This window comes from Chlorocebus sabaeus, chromosome 8, assembly GCF_047675955.1.
Source record: "Chlorocebus sabaeus isolate Y175 chromosome 8, mChlSab1.0.hap1, whole genome shotgun sequence".
NCBI classification, from domain to species: Eukaryota; Metazoa; Chordata; class Mammalia; order Primates; family Cercopithecidae; genus Chlorocebus; species Chlorocebus sabaeus.
In genome coordinates, this window is record NC_132911.1 from 28,677,396 (window position 1) to 28,702,764 (window position 25,369).

The window sequence follows — 25,369 nt, forward strand, 5'->3', positions numbered from 1 at the left end:
CACCAAGAAAAACTTTATACAGGGCCACAAGTGCCTCTGTGTCCTCGTGGGAATGTGTACTGGCTGCGGGCATCCCTCACTGGTACTGGGCTGGGGCCCTGTGGCTGAGTGGGAATCCACTGGCGAACGGAAGGGAGCGAGGTCACCTTCCCCGACTCAAAGGCTGGACCCAGCATCCTCAGTACCGTTCTAGGCCCACACGGCACAGCTGGGCAGGGTGGTTGCAGAACGCAGGCCTCACTGGCGAGCAGGGCCTGGCAACACCAATGTCAGCCCCGCAACCATGATCCCCCACTTCCCAAAACCCCTTGTTACAGAAGCCCTGCCAGAGGCTGGCCACCTCTGCAGCGGGGAAAGAAGTCCTCACCCCAGTTGGAGGGAAAGGGGAGGTCCAGCGTGGGGACTAACACGAAGGTCATGGCAGACAGTGGAGTCATGCCTGAGAGCCAAGGACAGTCCTTACCAGGTCACCTGTCTCCCAGTAGCACCACTTACCTGGGGTCGAAGGGCCCCAGAAAGTTTCCATAGTTCCTGGCTTCTGTAAGGGGCTGAAGTCCAAACAAGGAAAGATGACTCGGAACCAGGAGGCCTCCCTGGGCTCTTTGGTCCAAATCATGAAGAGTTCAGCCTCTGGAGTCCATGGGCTGGAGAGGCGAGCATGGCCTGCTGCTGTTCCCTGATCCTCCTCCTCCCAGTCTCAGTCTGGAAAAGCCCCACTACCACCTTTGCTGAGAACAAGGCTACGCCATGACAGGATGGCCTGCCAGGAGCCCCAAAACCCTATGTCGGGGTCAGGGGAAGGAGAAGCAACAAGAGTGACCTCAGACATGATGCAGGTGAGAAATAATCTGGTTTTATTGAGAAGCTGTTGGTCATTTGATGGAAAGACATATATGGTACAAAATTACAGGTGGTTTAGTTCATTACATGATACAAATCATTAGAGTCTTTACAAGTCATTACAGTCTTTGGATTTTTTAAACTCCCATTTACTGTGTACCAAATCAATATAATCCCAGAATCAAAGTCACTTCTTTATATGTGAACTCCTCGCATTTACACGAATCCACACATAGAGAAGCTGTTCCAAGACCCCCCAACACCATTAGTGTCAGCAGCCCACCAGGAAGGCACCGCGGACCCTGCGGAGAAAGATGCTTTGGGGTTCAATGGGTCAGTATCTTGGGCAGGAAGCACAGGGTCACTCCCGTCTTGTGTGCGTGCACACAGCCACACACACACTCAGGACTTCCTGTTTCACATACAGGGAACTCTTAAGGCAAGAGGAGAAAATGCTAGGAAGTAACGGGGGGATCTGAACACCTCCACCGGTCACCGTCCCAGCTCCGTTCTCTTATTGAACACACAAGGCCCACCTTGGTGGGACCAGAAACACCTTCCCCTCCTCAGCTCCGCCCTCCCACTCCCTCTGGTCAGGCCTGAGCACCCAGGACTCCAGTCACACACTCCTGCCCCCGTCCCCTCTGCTGCTGGACGCAGTGCCCTGGGCAGAAGTGAGCCTTCTCACCCTGGAGCCTCCGTCCTTCACAAGGGCCCAAGGGAAGTGGCGGGGCAGGGCCAGGGACGTTCTAGGCACGCAGTGGGGAGGCAGAGCCCCCAGAAGCATCTCCCACCCCCATCTCTTGACAGCACCGTGTGTGCGGTTACTGCCCTTCCCGACCTTGGGTGCCATCTGTGGGCCGACCCGCACTAAGGTGCCACTCCTGGGGCCTTCCAGGAGCGCTTCAGGAGTCCTAAGGCAGGTGGGCGGGCAGGCATTCTCGGGAGGAGAGTCTGGTGGTCAGGGAGGCAAGAAGAGCAGACTAGAAGACGGAGGCCAGCCCGTCCTGGCCCGCCACTCTGGAGACCGCACCTCCTGCCATCGCTGGCCCGGGTCGGCGGGGCTCAATGCCTTAGCGACCACGGCGATGCACGTCCCTCTTTCCCAGCCACAAGCTGACATTAGTCTGCACCAAGAAGCAAGAGTGAACAGGGCCTGGGCCCAAGTCCACCTGCTCCAATCACGAACTCTGGCTCGTTCTACTCCACTGTGAGTCAAACCGATGGTAAAAAGCACGGCACACACGTCCCCCAGGACTTTCCCGAGACAGTGCCACAGGAGGCCACTGCTGGGTGGATGGCTCAGCCACCACGAAGTTCCAGGTCCCACCCACAGTGCCCAACCGCCATTCCCAGAGCGTCCCCGCTACACGGCCCAGGGGCTCCCCCTCAGGGCAACAGCAGTGCCGGCCTCTCACCCAGGCCACAGTGACACCAGCAGACCCAGAAACAAACTTCTCAGTGAAACGGGTTTTAAAAAGAAAGCTGCTGTGCTGGGAAGCGGGTTGAGTTAAAGGGCAAGGCAGAGGTGACAGCTCTTCATCCAGGGACAGGTGCCACAGGGTTCCCTCGAAACTCTGGCTAAGAACAGGGAGAGCCCTGCAGGGAGTGCCTCCCCGCAGGGGCCAGGCCCTCTGCCAGCCTGGCCTCGGCCTTCGTGTCCCTCACAGCAACTGGGGAGAAAAAGACAAGCTGTCCTCGCAGCCAGGGCTGGGACAGGCCCACCATGGAGGCCACTCCGTTGGAGGCTTCAAGACCCTGGAGAACGAGTCTTCCACGGCGCTTTCTAGGTGTTCTCTAAACATGAGAACTAGAAACCAGCTCCAAGAGTGGCTGTATGAATCCTGACCCAGGGCTCCTGTCCCTAGATTGGTGGCCTTCCACACACAGACACTAACCCCCACCCCACAAACCTGCCACCAAAGGCTCCAGGAGCAGAAGTGCCCCAGCAAGGAGGTGGAGGCCACCCTGGAAGCTTCCGGCTGTGTCGCCCGCACCATGCACAGTGGGCCTGGGGGTGTGGCTGCTGCCAGGGTCCGGAGACAAACCAGGAACACTCCCTGTACCCACCCAGCTGCCAGGTCCCAGCCCTACATTCTCAGGGTCTGGGAGTTGCCAAGAAGTTAAAATGATCCAAAGACCTTCCTAGAAACCAAAAGTGCACCAAATAAAGTAGCAATGCCTCTTCCTTTGTCACCAACTACAGAAGCACATCATTCTCCCAGATTTTTGCTTTCATCCAAGTTAAGAGTAAGGCCACTGTGGATCCGTAATAGAGTGATGTGAGGAGGGGGGGCTTTATCCTCTGCTGCCCCCAGGACCCTCCACCTGGGCAGGAGGCCAGCAGCTCTGCAATGGCCAGAGAGGCCGCAATGTGCAAGGCAGGCCCTGGGCCCCCATACACAGGCAGACGACGATTGCGGCTCGCAAATGATTTCAGATTTTGAAAAAATAAATATAAATAAATACATTCCAAGCCTTCTGTGAAGGGAATAAACGGCAAACATAAGAGACTTTCCAGGTGTAAAGATGCCAAAACACCCACAAAGAAATCACTAAGAGACCCTGGCAGAGGAGGGATGGGGGGCTCAGGCCCTCGGCCCCCGGCTGGGGCACCAGGGCCATCTGCCAGAGCCCAGGGCCCTCCAGAGGCACTTGTGGAACCTGGGACCAGGGTGGGAGGCTGGGGGGTTCCCAGAGGCACTTGCAGGAACCTGGGACCAGGGTGGGAGGCTGGGGGGCTTGAGGAGTGAGCCCGGACATCCTGGGTGGCGGGGGGGTGCTTGCCCTCCAGCAGGGAGGAAAGGCACTGGTTACAACTATGGTTTAGGTTAAGACATTAGTGGGGCCACCAGAATGGAAATGATAGAGCAACATAAGGCCCCAGGCACAGGCACACAGCAAGATGGCCAGGTGCTGCACGACCCAGGGCCTCAGTCCTAGCATCCCCCAGCCCCTGCGGGCACCCAGAACCTTCCATCCACTTGAGGAGATACAGCTGAGGCCCCACTTTCCCCAGGTAGAGAAGAAACAAAGCTTCCAGAGGCCCAGGGAGGTCACCAGCTCTGTGTCGTGCAAAAAGCATTCATTGCCCCGCCCCTGGGGAAGAGGCCACCAGGCTCCTGGCTCCCCAGGGCTGTCACTGGCAGGGCTCAAAAGGGGCTGGGCACCCCAAGAAGAGTTCGCCCTGAGGCAGCGGCTCAGTTGGCCCAGGATTTCCGGTTCTCAGGGTTCTTGTGGCTCCTGTCGGCCTTGGCCAGGGCAGCTGTCAGCGAGGCCAGGTTGGTGGCGGAGCCCGAGAGAGTGGCGCTCCGGCGGGCCTCTGAGACACCCAGCCGGAGCCCTGTGCTGCGCCTCCGCACGGGGCCCGTGGCCCTGCGGACCCGGTTGGGCCTGACCAGCAGCCCGTAGCCAGGGTTACACCTGAAGTACTGCTTCCCGCCGATGGAACCGTCATTCTTACCTGTGGGGGAAGGAGAGGGTGACATGGACGGCAGCCCAGCTGCAGACTCCCCCCTACACCTCCCTCACCTCTGCAGAGGCCATGTGCCCACACTGCCACCCCCCTGGCACAGGCCCTGCACAGTCAGCACTCAGACACTGGCCATTGTCTGGCAGGGACTGGCTAAGTGAATGTGGCCAGGGCATGGAGTGACCGCCTCCCACGACAGTGAGCAGTGGTGACCAAGGATGCACAGCCCATCCTGCAGCCTCAGGTAGGAGGTGACAGGCCCTGGGGAGTGCCTTGAGGAAGCGCAGGTGCAGGCCAGCCACTAAGGCACAGCTGGTCCGACCCGTGGGGGAACAGACCCTTCTCCATCTGGACCCAGGCCTGGGCTGGGTGGCGGGAGAATGGTTCTTTTGCTGAATCTATGAAGTGGAAACTGGCAAAACTGCCAAATGACGGCGAGTCAGAGGCCAGCGAGATGTGTCCGGATGGGGTGAGGAAGAGCCTCCTCGAAGGGCAAAGCAGAGATGCTCTAAGGTGAAGGATGAGAAAGCAGAGTCCAGGGAGAGCCAAGGGCGGGGGAGACCAGAACAAAAGGAGCAGGGGCAGCCATGGCGATGGGGGTACAGCGTCTTTGTAGCCAAAATCATCAGGAATCTTCCACGCCATCTCCAGGGACTAGCCCTGCCCCCAGCTTCACCCCCGCAGGCCCAGCCGCTCCTGCAGCTTCAGCCAATCCGCTGCCTCCCGGCCCCTCCTCTCCTGCCTGGACCCTGTCCCATCTCAGGTCGGCCACGCTCCTGCCTCCCCTGACCCCCGGCACCGCCCTGGAGCCCGGAGTGCCCGGTACCCACCTGAGGGTAGGTCGAGCTCCACGCCGACCCACGTGCCCTCCTGGAAGTCAGCGGGCCCCACGTATCTCACCACGCCTGTTTTGTGGGCGCCCACGGTGACGAACTCGCCCTCTCGGAGCCACTCCGGGACCTCCTCAGCTTCCTCGGAATCAGAGGCCAGGGCCTGCCCCCCAGCGCCCGTGGCCGACGCGTCCCCCTCAGCCCCTGGGGAGCAGCCGGGGTCCCCGGCCAGCATGCGCGAGAAGGAGCGCAGCTCCGAGGCCCGCACCCTCCGGACGCGGAAGGGGGAGCCGGGCGCCGGGGCCTCGAGGTCCGGGCGCTCCTGGCCGGGGCTCACGAGCTGCTGGGGGCCAGGGGGCTCCTCGGCAGGGGCGGCCGTGGGCGGCAGGGGGCGGCTGATGGGCGCCTCGGGCTCGGCAGGGGCGGTGGGCATGGAGCCGGGCGAGGCCGCAGCGTCCAGGCCTGGGCCCAGGGCGTCCGACAGGGTCGTGGTGGAGACGCTGTGGGAGAAGTAGCCGCTAGAGGCTTCACTCAGGGGGCTGGGGGGCCCGTCCTGTGCCTCTGGGGCCGGGGTGACCGCTGTGACAGCTATGACAGGCGGTGGGGAAGGCACTTTGGCGGGTTTGTCGCAGATCTTCAAGGCTGGGGCCCCCATCGTCTGCACCAGCACGTCAGCGCCCATCTCTGGCTGAGCCTGCAGCGGGACAGGGGGAAGCAGGGGCTGAGAACAGAAAACTTCCCAACACAATCCAAACAGGCAGCGATGACTTGGAAAAGAGCAAAAGGCCAGGGACACTGGCTCAGCCTGTAACCCCAGTGCTGATGGAGGGCAAGGTGGAAGATGACTTGAGCCCAGGAGTTCGAGAACAGCCTGGGCCACATAGTGAAACCCCATCCCCACAAAATAAATAAATAAATAAATAAAAGAGCATGGCTGGGACCCGGCCAGGCCTGGTTCCCACACTGGTTCTGCCACTTAGGGCTGCGTGGCCCTGGCTTCCAAAGTGACAAAGGTTGAGGGGCCGACGGTGCACTCTGCAGGCCCTGTGCTGTGTGCCCAGGATCAAGAACACTGACCATGGCCACAGCCCCTGCCCCATCTACTTTTTACCTTTCATACAGAATAGAATCCAGCGCCTGCCATACAGGGCCAGCATGCTACCAAGACCAAGACCCCTCGCCACAGAGGGCAGCACACAGTAGGTGCACACGAAAACTCTGCTAGGGCGAGAGCTTTCCTCCCATGGAGACAAAGGCCCTGCCCACCCCTGACCTCACGAAGAGACTGAGTCACTAAAGAGGCCAGAGGAGCACTGTTTTCTCCGGCAAAACCTAAACAATGATCCCATTGGAGGACTGGAACATGCTCAGCACAGCCTGGCCAGCTCAGGCACCAACAAGGAGCCACAGGCCTGCAGCCTGGCTGGGCATCCTGGGCAAGGCAGCAGGGGGGCGAGGAGGGGGGCGAGGAGGGGGATGAAGAGGCAGACAAGGAGGGAGACAAAGGCTCCCTGTGGGCCGTGGCCCTTTCTCTCCAAGGCTGCTATTCTGGCTGCTATGGAAAGCAGGTGCCATGTCAGGGGCTGGGGGGGCCTCGGACCCTGGAGAGAGGCCAGGAAGCAGCCCCCAGGGAGAAGCCACCAAGTGAGGCCAGCTGCTCTCCTCATGTCGGTCACTCTGTCTGAGTCACCCAGGCAGAGGACACACACACACACGCAATGCCCACATCTCATGGGGGATAGCAGCCACCGCTTGCCCAAATCCTGCTGTTTCTGGGGTATTCTTTCGTCTATGACGGAAACCATGTGAAGAAGCTGCCAGATCATCTTTCTATTCCTATTCACAATGGCCGAAGAAAAGGAGAAGGCAGGAACAGGGAATGAGATTGGTGGGGTGGAGAGTACTGCTATCCAGAAGAAATATGTTTTCCGATATTTACGGAAAAATTATTTATATTACAGGAATGGTCATTTTCCATTTGAAATACAGGATTTATTTGAACGGGGAAGCGGCTGAGATCTATAAGTCTCTTACAGTTACTTGGCTTACCTCAGCAGCTTGATAAATCATGCGTTTTCCCAGGAACTGTCATTTATATTCCCGTTTCCAGGGGCCCTCTTTTCCCCACCAGCCACACTTTCAGGGTGTGAAATTAACGACACCTCTTGAGATTAACAGCCCATTTTTGTGATGAATCTCTAGGCTGCAAAATTTACTCAATCCAATAGATCAATAACTGTCACCAGCATAAATACTCTAAAAGATTAGGCAATCCTTCAATCATTTTTCCTTTGCACATTGTCCATGTTTTTTATTTATTCTCTTCTATTTTAGTTTTAATATCACTGACCTAGCAGGGAAGAATACGCAAAACTACGAGAGCAAAGAATATGCAAAACTATGAGAGCCGGGAATCTGAATGGTAACCAGGGTCCTGAAATGGCTTCTGTTCCCTGCCCCCACCCCGCGTGAGGCCAGCCACTGTCACTTCGGCACCTGGCGCTAAGGGCCGGCCAGGTCAGGCTGTCCCAGGATGAGGCCAGCTGCATGCCTCAGATTTGTAAGTATCATCATCCCATTGGCTTCCACAGAAGTCACTGGCTTGGGCTGGGCTGGAAGGATCATCACATTATTCTACAACAGGCCTCCAGAGGGGAAAGCCCTTAGCCAAGGCTGCTCGAAGTAAAAAGGCAGGAATTGGGGGCAGAGCTGCAGTGTCAACAAAGGAGGGAGCAGGATGGTGGAAAGCACTGACTAGCACTCCAGGCCACGCCCCCATTTGACTGGAGTTGATTTGCGAGTTGAAACCCAGGTGCCTTCTCTGGATTATACCCTTGCCACTGAAGGAGACATTTATGGAGATTTCTGGAAAAGTCCAAGCTTGGAAAACTACCATGACGAACCACAGAAGCTACTGCCTTCACTGGCAAGGGGCCTGCTCTGACCGTCCCGCTGACCGGGGATGCTCAAACCTGCCTCAACAAAGAGACCAGCACCACTCCTGGGGGAGGGGGCACCCCATCCCGTCCACAGCAAATTCGTGAATGCCCAGCGTACACTGGGATAGTTAAAGGGTCGTTCAGATAGAAGTAAATTCATGGAGATCTGAATATTCTTTCAAATTATTGTGCCTCTGTTGCTGTTGTTTTAATAAAGAAAATTTTCCTAAGAAGATAGAGCATTTCCTAAGAGAATGAAAGCGCAGTAGGAGAAAATAGATTTGCTGTTCATAAGATGAGAAGTGCTGTTGATCTGTGGGAGATCATAAGAGACTATTTTCTCCCCAGTTCAGCATTCACCTTTTCACGCTGATATCATGAATCAGAATGAAATATAAAACTGAGAATTAAGCAAACATTTAGAAGGAGGAGATTGTTCTGTTTATAGAAATCTCCTCTGCCTAGCTGTGGGCTATTAAGGCAGCAGACTACATTAGCAGTCAAGCACCTAAAAGTTTAGCAATCATATGATTAACAAGTTGAAAATAGAAAAGTGTAACAAGGAAAATAGAGAGGGAAAAGACAGTGACCTATATTATAGCTAATTACCAAAACAGGAATGCTAACATCAAAAACCGCGGGTGTGGACTCAACCGTTTCAGCATCAGGGCTACCCGCTCGCTATGGGCGGGGTGGCCATCCCTGGCCCGACGGACTCACCTCCTCCATCCTGGTCACCCTGACGTCCGGGCCGGCTGCCTGCACCATGATGCGGGGCACGGGCTGAGGAGGCAAGTGCGCAGGTCAGGGGTCGAGAGGACAGAACAGGGGTAGCGGAGAGGCTTCCGCTGCACAGGCTGGAGGGCCAGGACCTGCCCGAGGGGAATCGGCCCATCAGGTGAGCAAGTGCGAGGGGCTCCACACCCTCCAAGGAACAAGGGACCCAGCCAGGGGCTACTCCTCCAGCCAGGGAAACAGGCCGCATGCCAAGATCACCAACACACGTGGTGCACTTAGACACATGTGACACTCCCTCCCTCCCTCCAATCACATATGCACATGTGAACCGAGGACTGGGCCTGTACAGACAAACATTGAGACAGGAAAGATCTAGAAAGACTTCCGGCAGGAGGTGAAAGCCACGCCAGGCCCTGATGGCTGGGGAGAGGAAGGAGTGTAGTCACAGGAGGGGAGGAGGAAGGAGGCCAGGCTGGCTGGAGCACAAACCCAGAGCCCAAGATGGCAGGTGCAGGTATGCAGGAGGCCCTGGGCATTGGAAACTAACCCTACTCAGGAGAGGAAGGGGGTCCCCGCTGAGTCCTGAGCAAATCAAGAAGACAGCTGAAAGCCAGAGAGACTGACCAGGCAGGGACACAACCTGACTAGAAGAATATTTAAAGTCCAAAGAGGCAGATCAGTAATGCAATTCCAGCAACAGAGCAGGGGTGAGGAGATAAGAGCCACAGGAAAGGGCCTGGTGACTTGTGGACACATGGGCCAGGGAACATTAAAGAGCGAGAGGAAAGAATCATCAGAGCCAGGAAAAGGGAAGGCAGGGGGAGAGAAGGAACCAGAGCATCATTCTTTGCTGCGGAGTGGCTGTGGGACACACAAGCAGCTGAACAGATGTGCTCATCCCGGAAGAAGCTAGGAACACGCCACTTCTGCCCCTCACCCTCCCAACTCCCCAGCTGCAGGAACTGGGCCTGGCCTCATATGCTGGGCCTCATGAGGGCTCCATTCTGCCAGGACAGCCGCAGGTCGGGCTTCTTCCTTGTTGGGTCCACAGGGCACACAGCTGGTGGCTGCTCGGTTACTGAACTTCAACTGCCCAGAGGTGTGGACTCCACCTCTCCCGCCTCCTTTCTCCCAGCCCTTGGCAGTCCTGGTGCTTTGGCTCTTGTGTGTCTGGGCACCTGAGGCCTCGATGGAGTCAGGCCTTCTAGACAGAGCCTGCAGGTGTGCAGTCGGACTGCCCAGGACTTCCTACTGGGAAGCCTGGACTCCAGCCATAAGGAGAAGAGCCCCAGAAGAAGCCAGTCCGCTCGGCAGCGTGCTCACCATGTTTACAAGCATGGAAGAGCCTCGCTCCACCAAAGGGCACCACTATGACCACTTGTGCCTTGGGGCTGCTTTTGGAAGAAAAGTATAACAGGGAATTGATTCTGTGGAAGGTAAGGGGGCAGTGGCAGGACTTGAGAAAAGGCACGGTGGAGAGGACTCGAGAGGAAACGCAGTGATCAGGCTTAAAGACCTGGAAGGACTGGAGCCAGATGTGGTGGCGCACACCTGCAGTCCTAGCTCCTCAGGAGGCTGAGGCAGAAGGATCACTTAAGCCCACGAGTTGGAGGCTGCAGTGAGCTATGATCACACCACCACACTCCAGCCTGGGCAAAAAAGCAAGACCCTGTGTCAAAGAAGAAAAAAAGAAAAAAGGTGGAAGGACCAAGGAAATGAACAAAAGGAATGGGTACTTTACCCTGCAAACACTGGGGAGCTCCTGCGGTGGTCTGAGGTCAGGGACACCTAGGACCAGGGTCCATTGAAAACTATGTGAGCAACCAGTGGGACAGAATGAAGGAGGGTCCCCTAGTGGCAGTTAGGCCATTGCACATGACAAGGCCAGAAGAACAAGACCTTCAGCCTCCACCTCAATTCCTTGACCAGAACAGACTCTCCTCTGCGCCCCTCCCAGCACTGAGTTCCATCTGTCCCGGCTGTTGCTCTCCACGGTCCCGCCTGTGGCCACCTCCCAGAGAAGAAAGTGAGGCTCAAGCGTGCATCCCGCACTGCCAGGCAGTCCTTGCATGCCGGGGCTGGTGTCTTCATTTTTCTCTCCATAGTAATTAACGTCCCCACAAATGGGAAGGTGTTCAAGGGTATATTTCATGACAAAAGCAGAAAAAACATTTCTCAAACTCCAGAATACCTGCATTCTTCAGCTACATCTTACCAAAAGTGGACAAGATTGGGGAGCAACTGTTTCCACTACGGTGAAGTTTATTCCCCTTAAAGCCTAAAAATGTAAATACTCCAAGGATGGGATGTTAAGTGCCTAACATGAAACCTTTTCTAAAATCACATGATTCCTGCCCTCTGAAATAGAAAACGCAAACAAGTTACACTTTCCTTTAGGACCCAGTGTAATTAGAAAAACCCAGTAGATAGATGCTTATTAAATATTTGCTGAAATGGACTTAGGGACTGGACTGCCTGCCACTTTGGTTCTCACCCTCCACGTAAAAAAGTTCAGCTCAACAGAGACTGCATCAGGTCCTACCACGCGGTGGGCATGGCACCAGGTGCCTCGGGTAACATAAACATCAGAGGCATGGGTTTTGCTCTCAACAGATGGGCAACCTCATTGGTGGGGAACACGTGAGCAAATCACTAAAATCAAGGAATGTGACAGCGGAATGGAAACTTCAAAAGCAGAGAGGAGGCCGGGCGCAGTGGCTCATGCCTGTAATCCCAGCAGTTTGGGAGGCCAAGACAAGAGGATCACCTGAGGTCAGGAGTTTCGGACTAGCCTGGCCAACTTGGTGAAACCCTGTCTCTACTAAAAATCAAAAAAAAAAAAGAAAAAAAAATTACAGGGCATGGCGGCAGATGCCTATAATCCTAGCTACTCAGGAGGCTGAGGCAGGAGAACTGCTTGAACCTGGGAGGGAGAGGTTGCAGTGAGCCAAGATAGTGCCATTGCACCACTCCAGCCTGGCCAACAATAGCGAAACTCCATCTCAGAAAAAAAAAAAAAAAAAAAAGAGGATTCAGAGGAGGAAGGGGTCATAAATACAACGGGTGTGAATACCACATGAGGGGGGCTTTTGGCACAGGACTTGGGTATGAGTTCAGCAACCTTTTTAAGGATGCCAAATATATCGACCAAGAATACTGAAACTGTAACTGACTGTAACTGTGCCATCGTCCTTCACATGTAATAGCTGAAATTTTCAAGTGTCTATCTGCACCTTCATGCTCTTCTACATCTCCCCCATACAGGCAGTCACCTCCTGTTTCAGGGGCTCAAAACATTTCAGATCGTAAGTTCATTAATCCTTACGACACATCTGGTAACTATTAATAAAAATGACTGTGAAGTATTTTGCAGCTATAAATATTAAGGAGAAGTCCCATGAGGCAAGTGAATATGAGTATAATTATCTACATTTCACACTACAGAAACCGAGGCTCAGAGAGCACTTACCTAATGGTTAAATGTGTTCACGTGGCCCTATGAGTGAGTGACACAGATGGAAAAGGACTAAGTTCTCAAGTGCTGGCTGAACCTGCAATCACACTGTCTACTGAGCGTTGCTGAAACTGAACAGATGAGTAGCTTACAGGCAACAGAACGGCTTAGAAATATTTCAGGGAAAAGGTGCCAGTCACTGCTCTAATCATATTGCGCTATTTTTTAACTCTGGCTTTCACATTCTACATGAACACATGGGAGATCAGATCAGAATTTCAAAACTTGGAATAAAAGCTGTTTTGGAGACCCCTCTGCCAAGAAGAATAAAATTAACCCTTTGACATGACATACAAAATCTCCAAGGGGACACACCTTGCCTTGCTTGCTCTACTAGGCCACTCAGAATTCCCTCAATGGATGGCTTTTCCACTCAGAATTCCCTCAATGGACGGCTTTTCCACTCAGAATTCCCTCAATGGACGGCTTTTCCACTCAGAATTCCCTCAATGGACGGCTTTTCCACTCAGAATTCCCTCAATGGACGGCTTTTCCACTCAGAATTCCCTCAATGGACGGCTTTTCCACTCAGAATTCCCTCAATGGATGGTTTTTCCAGAACCTTCCTCATGCCACTCCACCCCCTGGGGAATCGTGTTCCACCTAGTGAATACAGATTCATTTCTAAGTCTCTGCTCAAGCATGATCGAATTCTCCTGCAACTGCAGGGAGCGGCGCCCACTGGCTTCACTGTGTCATCCGCAGACACTCACACGTGACGGTATCTACATCATCCTGCACTGTCTCTTCATCTGCTTATGTGGCTCTACAGGGGCTTCTCTAAACTTCAGGCTCTTGGAAGGAGACAGACTACGTCTCATTCATCCTTGTATTTCCTTACATAAAACAGTAGCTCAGTGTTTGTTGAATGAACAAATGCACAAATTACTTAGCAAGTGACAAAGAAGACTAAATTGTACAGTTACATAGGAATGTGGGATAGAACAGACTCTGAAATGTGGGCATCAGAGGAGGTAAAGGGGAAAAGAGGTCCCAGCTGAAGCAAAAAAATAATCACTTCAGAACTTCTCTAATCACTTCAGAACTTCTCCAACACTGAATTTTCTGATGCATATTTTTTCTTGTTTGAAAATAAACCTTTCATGGCTAACAATCACGCCTTATCCTGAATTTCAAAAATTCTTAGATGTCATTTTTTAATGGTGCTTAAACTAATACGATCCTCTAAGTCTTGTTTTAAATACTAACCAATGATTTAAATCCAAGTATAGAAAATTATTTTTTAATGGAATATACAAGATATGTAAGATTTATTTTTTGTTACAAATAACTAGTAGCCAACCTTTCATTTTCCCGCTGCTGAGGTGTGAAAAACCTAAGAAACAAAAGGAAGCAGAGCAAGGGCATATAAGGAAACACCTGCTAACCTCCAAAAATGTTCTGATACAAGTAATACACAATGGATACAAATCAGACACAGTGCACAGTGCCTCTCACACCTGCAATCCCAGCACTTTGGGAGGCTGAGGCAGGAGGATCCCTTGAGCCCAGGAGTTCGAGACCAGCCTGGAATTCATGGAGAAACTCCATCTCTACAAAAAATAAATTAGCTGGGCATGGTGGTGCATACCTATAGTACGAACTACTTGGGAGCTGAGAATTACTTGAGCCCAGAAGGTTGAGGCTGCAGTGAGCAATGATCACGCCACTGCAATCCACCCTGGGTGACAGAATGAGACCCAGTTTCCAAAAAAAAAAAAAAAAAAAAAAAAAAAAAGACATGTACAACCCAAACATTAAGCCTCAGTAATAACCTAATCAATATAAACACTTTTCTAAGGTTGTCTTGACCAGGGGCCTGGAAGAGAGGAAAATGAAGCGTTCTGGGAGGCGAGCGGGGAGAACACGTCCAGCCCTGGATTGGAGCCTGTGATCCAGGCTCCGGCACATGAGGCCTTCAGTGACCGGGACATGCAGCCACCCTGTGCGCCTGGAGGCTCTAGATCCTGACAGGCTGATCTGGAGGAATGTGTGAGCCATGACGGCAGCAGCACCTTGTCCAGTTGGCAGGGGTAGTTATTTTAAATGCATGGCTTGGCATTGTAACTTTCGTGTAAAAACCTGATCACCTCTGGGCTTCCACACCTGTCTGCAGGGGGGTGATCCCATCCACATGAATTCTCTAAGCAGGGAGGCAGGCCGGTGGCTGCTGATGCCCGCCACAGCCACCGTGACCCTGCCTGCCACATGCCCCTCCAAGCAGTGCCTCAAAGGACTCAACACCAGAAGGCGACCGTGGGTTTCTGACCCACGTGACAATCCCTGCTGAGGGTTCCACCCACACTCGAATAGTGTCTTCTAGCTCCATTCTCTTCACATCCACTTTCCAAACTGCAGCCAGAGGGAGCTTTCCGAAAAACAGAAGTGACCATGTCACTCTCCGCCTAGCAGCTGCCAGGATTTCCCACAGCAGCACACAGGGAAACGCCGGCAGGTCCCGCGTGGTGTATTTCTGCTGCTCGATCCTTCCCTCCTACAAACGCTCTACTGATTCATTCATTCCACAAATACCATGACTTGATTATTCTTAATCACTGTCAGTGAAATCTCTTATGGTCACATTTGAGCATTTAACCTCACTTTCTCAATGGGAAGCTCAGTTCTGCCACTCCCGAGGCTCTGTAACCAGAGACAGGAGTGCACCCTCCCCATTTCCCCAACAGGGCAGCGGCCCTGACATGGCAGCCACCAGCCCCTGGTGGTAACCCAGCCCTGAGAATGAGGCTAATCTGATTCAGGAAGTCCATTTTTTATTTTAATTAATAAAGTACAACCTTAACTGGTTATATAACTGAAACGGTTTTAAGTATGTTTAGAACAGCCTCGGCATGTGGGTCTGCTTTTTCAACCATAAATTTTATGAATTCTAAATGCAGATCAAGTATTTCCGACGGAACTTTAGTGTCTGAATTGCAATGTGCTAGAAATGTAAAATACGCACCTGATTTCAAGGACTTTGTGCAGAAAGAAGGATGGGAATATCTCAATCTTTTTTATACTACAGTTGATATGAGAGTACTTTCAATACACTAGGTTAAACAAATGTTATTAAAAATAATCTGACCTGTATTCTTTTTACTTCCTTAATGTGGCTACTAGGAAATTGTAAGTTACATACCTGACTCGCATTATATATCTATTGCATGGTGCTTGTCTAACTCAGTCCTGCTGTTGAGATGGCACATTAAAATTCCTGGTGTGGTGCCAGGTACACTGGAAGCTCTCGGCACATTTGTAAAGTACTTCATTGGAATTTTGTGTCTGGTCTTCCTAGATATCTCTAAGTTGGCTTACTAAAAGTACATTTTTAAACAGTCAATAATTTCATCTGATCTAGAAATCACAAGTTTTGAATTAACTGAATCAGTCCCAAAGTCATTCCAGGATGAATTCCATTTTCTTTCAAAAGAAAGAAACTAAGATTTCATTAATTTACTCATTCGCAAATATGTACCAGGCACCTACTACATTCTAAAGACTGTGGTAGGCACTGGGGATGCAGTGTGAGCAAAACTAGTCCCTGTGCTCCTCAAAACTAGGCACTCAAGGTCTAACATTTGTATTCCTATTTAATTTCGGTTACACAAAACAATTAAAAGGCCTATTTTTCCTATCAACAAGTAAATTATTTTATCACTGGATATAAGTGAATAATACCATTCATGTGGTCTATAAGACATTAGATACGTGTTATAGTCTAACTTATTCTAAGTATTACATAAATAAAATTTTAAATACTAATATTTCCAGAGCTACCAGAAAAGATATTGCTGATTTTTAGTATCTAGCCAGTTTACTTTAAAAACTTTTACATAACAGCCTGGGCAACATACCAAGGTCCCATTTTTACAAAAAAAAATTTTTTTTTAATTAGCCAGGCATGGTGGCACACTCCTGTGGTCCCAGCTACTTGAGAAGCTGAGGTAGGAGGACCACTTGTGCCCCGGAGTTCAAGGCTGCAGTGAGCTGTGATCACACCACTGCACTCCAGCCTGGGCAACAGAGCAAGACCTTGTCAGAAAAAGTAAATTAAAAAAAAAAAAAAAACAACAACAACAAACTTCTACATAATAATACTTAAAACTGATTTAAACATTCATATAAGAAAATTAGACACAGAGATTTTAAAAGATATAACGCTCACTTCAACCAAAATGAGTTACTAGTTTTTCAAGTGCCCATGAAGGATTAAGGATGCTTAAAGAATGTTCGCTAATCTAAAAGCTTTAAAAATAGGGCCTTGTTGGGCGGGGTGGCTCACACACACAATCCCAGCACTTTGGGAGGCTGAAGCAGGAGGACTGCTTGAGCACAGCAGTTCAAAACCAGCCTGGGTGACATAGGGAGATCCCGTCTCTACAAAATTAAAATTTAAAAATTAGCCAGCCATGGTGATGTGTACCTGTAGTCTCAGCTATTTGGGAGACTGAGATGGGAGGATCACTTGAGCCCAGGAGGTCAAAGCTGCAATGAGCCATGATCACACCACTGCACTCCAGCCTGGGCAACAGAGCAAGACCCTGTCTAAAAAAAGAAAAAAAAAGTCTTCATCCAGCCTGTCACCAGCTTAATATGCCCTATGAAATAAGAAATGGCTTTTACATTCTTAAGATTGAAACAAATCAAAAGAATGTTTCATAACATAAAAATTATGTAAAATTCAAATTTCAGGTTATCAAGTTTTACTAGAACACAGCCAGACTCATTTGTTTAATACTGTCTATGGCTAGTTTTGACAGAGACCACATGGCATGCAAATCCTAAAATATTTGCAATCTGTCCCTTTATAAAATAAAGTATGGCAACCCTTGGTCTAGAGAATAAAACAAAGCCCATTCCCAAAAAATGGCTGGCAGATGCACCTCTTCAATCAACTTCTTTACTGCCTCAGAAACCCTCTTACTTGCTGAAGTGAATTTAAGTTAAATTTCATTATTTTTCAGATCAGCTACTAAACCTGATTATGAAGACAACTCTGACATCTCTATGTCCACTATATTACCTATAAATGCATGGGGCGAGGCTAGACAGCAAAATGCTGTGATTTTAGAAAACTGAAAGAGTGATAAGAGTCTTACAACAATGACAGGATTGCCTAAAAATTCCTCCCTACACTGAAGAGAAATCAATTGCCCTGAATTTTTTTTAAAAAACTCTTTGTTAACCCCAGAACAAGTGAAATGCAGCACACTATATCAATAGCTGCTTAAGATGGGTGGTATTCAACTACAGAGAAAATGCTCATATGTTATTTTTTAAATAACCTGAAGGTTTAAGAAAAATGAAGGCTGGGAAACAAGGCCTATATGTGTTGTCTTTACTTTTTTTTTTTTTTTTTTTTGAGATGGGAGTATTGCTCTGTCACCCAGGTTGGAGTGCAGTGGTGCCATCTCAGCTTACTGCAGCCTCCACTTCCCGGGTTCAAGCGATTCTCCTGCCTCACCCTCCTGAGTAGCTGGGATTACAGGCGCCTGCCACCATGCCCAGCTAATTTTTGTTTTTTATCAGTAGAGATGGGGTTTCATCATGTTGGCCAGGCTGGTCTCGAACTCCCGACCTCGTGATCTGCCCGCCTCGGCCTCCCAAAGTGCTGGGATTACAAGCGTGAGCCACCGTGCCCGGCAGTGTTTTCTTCTTTTAGTTAGGATGTTGAACCTTTACTTGAGACACAAGGATACGTGTTTACATAATTCATTTAATCAAGGAAGTATGGCTAGTTTAAAACAGCATCCTTGTGTACAAGGCAAGAATTAGTATTTGTGCTTGTTTCTCCCTGTTTTATATAAGAAAGAATTATAGTCATGAAAGATGGATAATTACACAGACATCTTTTCAATTAGCATCAGAGATGGGCAGGGGCGTGCTCTTTCTACACAAGCCTTTATCTACCTACCACACATGAGGCTATGCTGAAATAGGAGAAAAATATCCCTGCTGTTGATAAGGCAGCCCTAACCAAAGGAGACGGACACATAAATCAAGACAGGCCAGCAATGTGACTGTGCTTTTGACAGTGGAAATTAAATCTGACCATTAACTCTTTAATTCTCCAGATTCATCATAGATGCCATTTACAGTTCCTAACTTTGAAGTACATAAATAGCTTCATCTGAACACAAACTTCTAGATACATGAAAAAAAGCTATTATGCCAAATTAATTCAATCTAACTAATTAGAGAGCAGGAAGTTCCTTCAATTATTTTATGTGCTGTCTGAGAAACACACTTGAATATGAGTACAGATTTCATTAATTGCAGTTCATTATTTTCCAGATTAGTTACTAAACTTGCATCAGAAGGTCAAAGACAGCAATTTTGTCAGCTGCCACCTCTTTCAGAGCAGTATTTTTGCATTTCTGGAACTCAGACAGAAATTGATTACAAACAAAAACAAATCTCCATAAAAATGAGAAACATAAGTCCTTATGGATATGTTCAAACCAAAAGATCTTGTAAATTTAAGAATATCTTTGTTTTTAAACCTTCTGAATAAACTGTTGACTTTCATCTTACAAAAAAAGATCCAGGAACCTTTTCATTTCCATTTGATAAACAATATGAAAATAAAGTAACAGGAAAATAATAACATCTTCACCTGAGAACCTGCTGATTCCAAAGAACAGGTTAATAAGCATCCAGGTTTTCATTAAAGCTTCTCTGCGGTTATGGGTCTGTGTATCTTTGCATGAGGGAGGGAACTGAACATTCTTGTCTGAAAATGTCAAGGACACTCTAATTGAAAGTATTTTTTGATAATAATCATTCCTCCATTACACAACTTGTACCTCTTTTCTACTTAACATAACAAAATACAAGGAATGACTGGTAAAAACAGGACTCATTCTATTCCTTAGTCCTTACCTGGATTATTTTATATTCTCATAAACTTTGTTTTTATTTTTATTTTTGAGGCAGGTATGTGTCACCACACCCAAATACTATTTTTTTAATTTTTAGTAGAGACAAGGGTCTTGTTATGTTGCCCAGGCTGGTCTCGAACTCCTGAGCTCAAGTGATCTGCCTGCCTTGGCCTCTCAAAGTGCTGAGATAAAGGTGTGAGCCGCTGCACCCAGTCTAACTTCCTGTTTTGAAGTAACAGAAATCCACCCCCTCCTTTTTTAAAAAAAAAAGACAGCCAGGCTGGGATGGCAGGATCCCTTGAGCCCAAGAGGTTGAGGCCACAGTGAGCTGTGATAGCACCATTGCACTCCAGTCTGGGCGACAGAACAAGAGTCCGTCTCAAAAAAAAGAGTACCTTGCTATCTGTAAACCATTTTCCCACTGTCAGCTGTCACCATCCTCTCTGTTAATTTCATCTCTATGGCCCTAGGACCCTCCACTGCTTTAGCAAAACCATCCCTAACAATCCTTCCCTCCTCAGTGCTGGTATCCCTTGAATGCTTATACAGTCAGCTCCCTTAGTCATTGTTTGGTGAAGCTATAAATAACTCCTTTAATCCTTCCTCATAAATCATTTTTGATGTTATTCTCTGAAACAATTCCAACTGGTCACTGCATTTCTAGTAGTAATAAATCCAGAACCAAGTACAGTAATCTAAGTGTCATCTAATAATATCAAAGAGAGCCCAGGTTGGGGGCTGGGGCTTTGTTTAGATAGGATAGTGTGAGTTTCTGCATTATTACAACTGTTTCAGAGAAGTTTTAAGTCTCCAAACTAAACTGGAATAAAAACATATGTGGGTGACTGAGGCAGGAGGATTACTTGAGGCCAGGAGTTTCAGATCTGTCTCAAATAAAATAAGAAGCAGTTTCAGTATCTTTCATGACAGGTGGGAAATGGGAGACAAACGGTTTCAGGAAGTGTGTTATTAAACATGACCTGCTTGGTTTCCATGCCGATCCCAAAACCGTTTGGGGTGTTTTGTTTTTGTGCTGTTTCACATTGTCACCCTTAAGTGATGTTAACTATCTGTCCTAAGTCTTTATGCCATATTAGTATCACTATTTACCCCTTCCTATATTGTACTATTGATCCAGATTCCTTTTAGGCATATGAATGGACCTGGATTTTTCTGGATTTTATCTTGATGTTATCTAAACATTTAAATATCTGATATTGCTTATTTCACAACCATTTAATGATCATAGACTATTGAAACTGGTGCACTAACAGGCACTAGCAAATAAAAATGAAGCACAAGACTCAAAACTGGAGAGGAAGGTTCCGGGTACTTGTGTATTTCTTTAAAGATGCTGCTAAGTCCAGCACTGGATGCCTCACACAGGGCCATAGCCACACCAGTGTGTGTGCAGGGCAGTCCAGCCACCATCATCAACATCCACTCTGCTTCAGGCTTACTTGATTGGTGACACAGAGGAAGGCCCTGGCCGCAGTGCCACTTTATTTCCATATATGTATGTAACACAGTCTCCCACAAACTCTTTGGTAGAAAGAGGGAGAAGTGTGGAGTGGAGAAGGCAGTTACTGGCTACATGGAACTGAAATGTGTTGGTCTGTCACTCTGTGGCTTGACAAGTGATGTCTACTTCCAGGTATAGAGCTCTGCCGCAGGCCTCATTATGTTCAATATCCCAATACTCTCAAATGCAGAGAGATTACAGCTTTAGAAGTGTGTGGACGGCCAGAATATATGCACTTAAAAAAAAATTACTCAGAAAGATCTTGATATCCTGGGAATGTTAAAACAACATCAAAGATAAAAAATTCTAGGAATGAATCTGAAGTTCCTCATTATTTTCACACATCAATTAGACCACATAATAAAAGAGAAGTAGTAGTACAGTGACAAGCGTATCAACAGACAAAAAACCTGGTGATGTTACCTGACCAACAGCACAATGAGCTAACACCTTTCAAAAATCAGCCCCACCAAGTGCGGTCCCAGGCTGCGTCAGCAGCGTGATCATTTAGATGAGGAAGGAAACACTTCCACCATTTGCAAGTCCAGGGGGAACGCTCTCATTTCTGGACTCCTCACTTTAGGGAGGACCCTGGCGAGACAACTGTAGAATGACAAAGCATTTCTCAGATGAGATGTGGGAGACTCATCTAGAGCTGTTAAGACGGGGGAGGGCTGAGAGAACAAAGATCCTAAGAGAGCTATCATTACTCCACTGCACTCCAACCTGGACAACAGAGCAAGACCTTGTCACAAAAAATAAAAAAATAAAAAAATAAACTTCTACATAATAATAGTTAAAACTTATTCAAATATTTATGTAAGAAAATTATACATATATATTTTGGCAGGGCACGGTGGTTCACGCCTGTAACCCCAACACTGTGGGAGCCCAAGGCAGGCAGATCACGACATCACGAGATTGAGACCATCCTGTCCAACATGGTAAAACCCTATCTCTACTAAAAATACAAAAATTAGCTGGGCGTGGTGGCGGGCACCTGTAATCCCAGCTACTCAGGAAGCTGAGGCAAGAGAATCACTTGAACCTGCGAGGCAGAGGTTGCAGTGAGCTGAGATCGCACCATTGTACTCCAGCCTGGGCAACAGAGCGAGACTCCGTCTCAAAAAAAAAAAAGTATATATTTTAAAGGATATAATACTCACTTCATCCAAAATGATGGTTATTAGTGTCTCAAGTGCCCATGAAGGATTAAAGATGCTTACTTAAAGAATGTCTGCTAATCTAAACACCTCAAAAATAGGGTCTTGTTGGGCAGGGTGGCTTACATATATAGTCCTGGCTCACATATACAATCCTCCCCACTCTCTTTACTTCCTGGTAAGAACAAACTCTGAGGCAAAGATTGGTTGGGAAAATGATGATCTCGTTCCTGTAGGACCCCCAGGAGGGGGAGTAGAGATTGTTTTAGAAGTTCAGACTTCAAATTGTAGGTATCAAATCTGATTTTCAAGTGCATGGAACTCCATTATAATAATAAAGCTTACTATTTTTAAAAAATGAGGAACACTAAAGGAGTCTAGCCAATACAGCATTTTTCTTCTTCCTGTTATTTGCAATTCCACAGGCACTAAAATGCCCTTTTTCAAAGATGAAACACACTTCATAGTACAACAAGTGAAAGCATAAAGCATATTCAAAGTATATTTCAAGTATGCTTCACTTGTTGTACCCTGAAGTGTGACCCAAGTAAGAAAAACAGTTTTCTTGACATTATCATCTACAGTTCTAATTTATTTCTCACAGAGCTTTAGTAGAGATGGTCAGTGAAAATGAGATAACCAAGATCATCTCTGATCAACTAAATCCAAAATGAAAAGCTAAGATTTTTCTCTCCTTTGGAAATGTTCTTTAGCACTTCCACCAACCTAGGAAAGAAAGTTCTTAAATATGTCTTCATCCCTCTAATCCCCACTCAGCCGTGCTTCTTTCATCTCTAAGCTGTAAACACAGTCCTGTCTACCACTGAGTAACACTTGGGACCCACAGTCTAATATTATAGTCTGGGCACAGTGGCTCTGCCTATAATCCCAGACACTTGGGATACCAGGCGGGAGGATCACTTGAGCCCTGGAGTTTGAGACCAACCTGGGCAACACAGCGAGACTCTGTCTCTAAAAATAAAAATTTTTTTCAAGTTAGCTGGGCGTGGTGGAGCGTACTTGTAGTCCTAGCTCCTTGGGAGACTGAAGCTGGAGGATTCCTTGAGCCCAGGAGTTCAACGCTGCAGTGAGCTATAATCGTGCCACTGCAGTCCAGACTGGGCGACAGACGGAGACCCTGTCTCTAAAATAATATTATTATAATTTGTTCACATGTCAAACAATAGACATTTTGCATCTTCTATGCACCAGGCACCATTTTGGCACAAGTCCTGCCCTCAAGGAATATTGTGGAGAGGGATAATTGATAAACATATAAACCTAACAATAACTCCTGATAAAAAGGTTAGAAATGGGCTGGGTGCGGTGGCTCACACCTGTAGTCCCAGCACTTTGGGAGGCTGGGGCAGGTAGATCATTTGAAGTCAGGAGTTTGAGACCAGCCTGGCCAACATGGTGAAACCCCATCTCTACTAAAAAAACAAAAATTAGCCAAGCGTGGTGGGGTGGCGAGTGCCTGTAATCCCAGCTACTCAGGAGGCGGAAGCAGGAGAATCCCTTGAACCCGAGAAGTGGAGGTTAAACTGAGCCAAGGCTGCGCTACTGCACTCCAGCCTGGGCAACAGAGTGAGACTCTGTCTCAAAAAAAAAAAAAGGAAATGGTAATGTAGTGCCTGCATGTATGGTGGAAGCTGTTCTGGTGTGGCCGTTCAAGAAAGCCCACTCTAGACTCAGATGTCCTTCCTCAGAGTGGCCTTTCCTGACTGTTCCATGGGAGGCCTTTGGGAAGAGCAAGGTGGCAGGGCCAGCACCAGAGCTCTCCAGACTGAAGGTGCTTCGCGTGCTCATAGGCTAAAAAGGCGACTTATCTGACTTAGTACTGGTGAGCGAATAAAGAAGAATGAAGATTCAAGACCGGGGACAGGTCCTGCAGTGCACTGTGAGCCACAGTGAGAAATTCACATTTCACTCCTTTCAGTGGGAGGAAGTGGAAGGTGTCACGCCACTGACGACTGTAAGGCTGTGAAAGACCATTCTGGCTACTCTGTTTAAACAGCTAAACCCACGGAACTGAATGAAATTTATGCATGGAAGGACACAGGTTTAAAAACAAAAGAGAGTGACCCGGTTGTAGCTCTGGGCGCTGGATGTCAAGACTTGATGGAATCTACAGTCCCAGGAGAGAATCAAGGACCGAGGGAAGGGAAGCCAGGGAAAGGAAGTTGCACTGAAGCCTGGAGATGGAAGTGTTTCCAGTGTCATGCTGACGCAAAGTCTGCACCATGAGGACAAGGCGGCAAGGACAAGAGGGAGCTCCCTGGCGACCCTGAGAAAAGGGAAATGCCTTCCAAGGAGCAGAGTTCTCACAAACCAACTGGAATGTTCTGGCTCTATTACCAGGTATCTTCATCAAGACCAGTTTTAGATTTATATACTTTATATATTTTAATTTTTATTTATTTGAGACAGAGTCTCACTCTGTCACCCAGGCTGGAGTGCGGTAGCACGATCTTGGCTCACTGTAACCTCTGCCTCCTGGGTTCAAGCGATTCTCATGCCTCAGCCTCCTGTGTCGCTGCGACTACAGGAGTATGCCTGGCTAATTTTTGTATTTTTAGTAAAGACAGGGTTTCACCATGTTGGCCAGGTCTCAAACCCCTGACCTCAGGTGAGCCACCTGCCTTGGCCTCCCAAAGTGCTGAGGTTACAGGTGTGAGCCACTGCACTCAGCTATATATTTTATATTTTTATGAAATACAAAATATATGTATGAGGCCAGCTTTTCCAAACCTTTGCTCATATGTGCTCAAACAATAAATGACCAACTGAAGTAAATGAATAAAAGTTGCTTAAGAAATCTTCCATATATTTCAAGGTAACCTCTAACCTGGGCATTATAAATTATAGTTATTCTCCAATCACTACATTTGTTTCTAACACACTGTTGTTCCTCTCACATCCAGAGAAAGCTAATCACTCATTGCCAACACAGTAAGAGAGTAAGTAAGTTCTACAGGTAGCAGGTGATGTGACTTGCTACAAGCAAAACTGAAAACAGCTTTAAAGGAGAATAGTAACAATGGCAGGCTGACTCCGTGACTTCCAGCGTGATTCCAATTTCCTCCAACCTACGTGACTCTGCCTTCACCAAACAGCAACTAACAACACTGGATAGCAGACTTCACTGAATAAAAATAAGAATCACCATAGGCGCTTATAAATGCAGATTACAAGGTCTCTCCAAGTTAGCTATGGGTTCCCAGGGCAGGCCAAGAAACTGTTTTTTAAAACAGCTCCCTTGATAAATCTGACAGACAGTTCATGAATCACACTTTGTGAAACAATGATGCAGAAGTTTAGAACTGAATAACACACACAATAATGACCCACTGGTTCAGTTCTGGTGGATCTCTGGGGAAAAAAAAACACCAGGAAAAATAATCACTGCCCACCTCAGTCCCCGCAGGACTTAGCTCCTGCAGTCATAGATTCATTTCACTAACTCTCAA

General features: G+C 48.4%; 1 protein-coding gene across 2 annotated transcripts in view; it reads right to left on the reverse strand.

The window, feature by feature from the left end:
- Window positions 1–833: 833 nt before the first annotated feature.
- The window catches only part of KIF13B (kinesin family member 13B), a 197,596-nt gene continuing 173,060 nt past the window's right edge, over window positions 834–25,369 (reverse strand). The window contains exons 38-40 of one of the 2 annotated variants that reach the window (XM_007962061.3): window positions 8,802–8,864; window positions 5,143–5,836; window positions 834–4,303 (exon numbers count right to left, since the gene is read on the reverse strand). In XM_007962061.3, the coding sequence (XP_007960252.3) occupies window positions 4,041–4,303; window positions 5,143–5,836; window positions 8,802–8,864 (1,020 nt within the window). In that variant the 3' untranslated portion in view covers window positions 834–4,040. The remainder of the gene's footprint in view (window positions 4,304–5,142; window positions 5,837–8,801; window positions 8,865–25,369) is intronic. The other variant, XM_007962060.3, reaches the window with a different exon arrangement.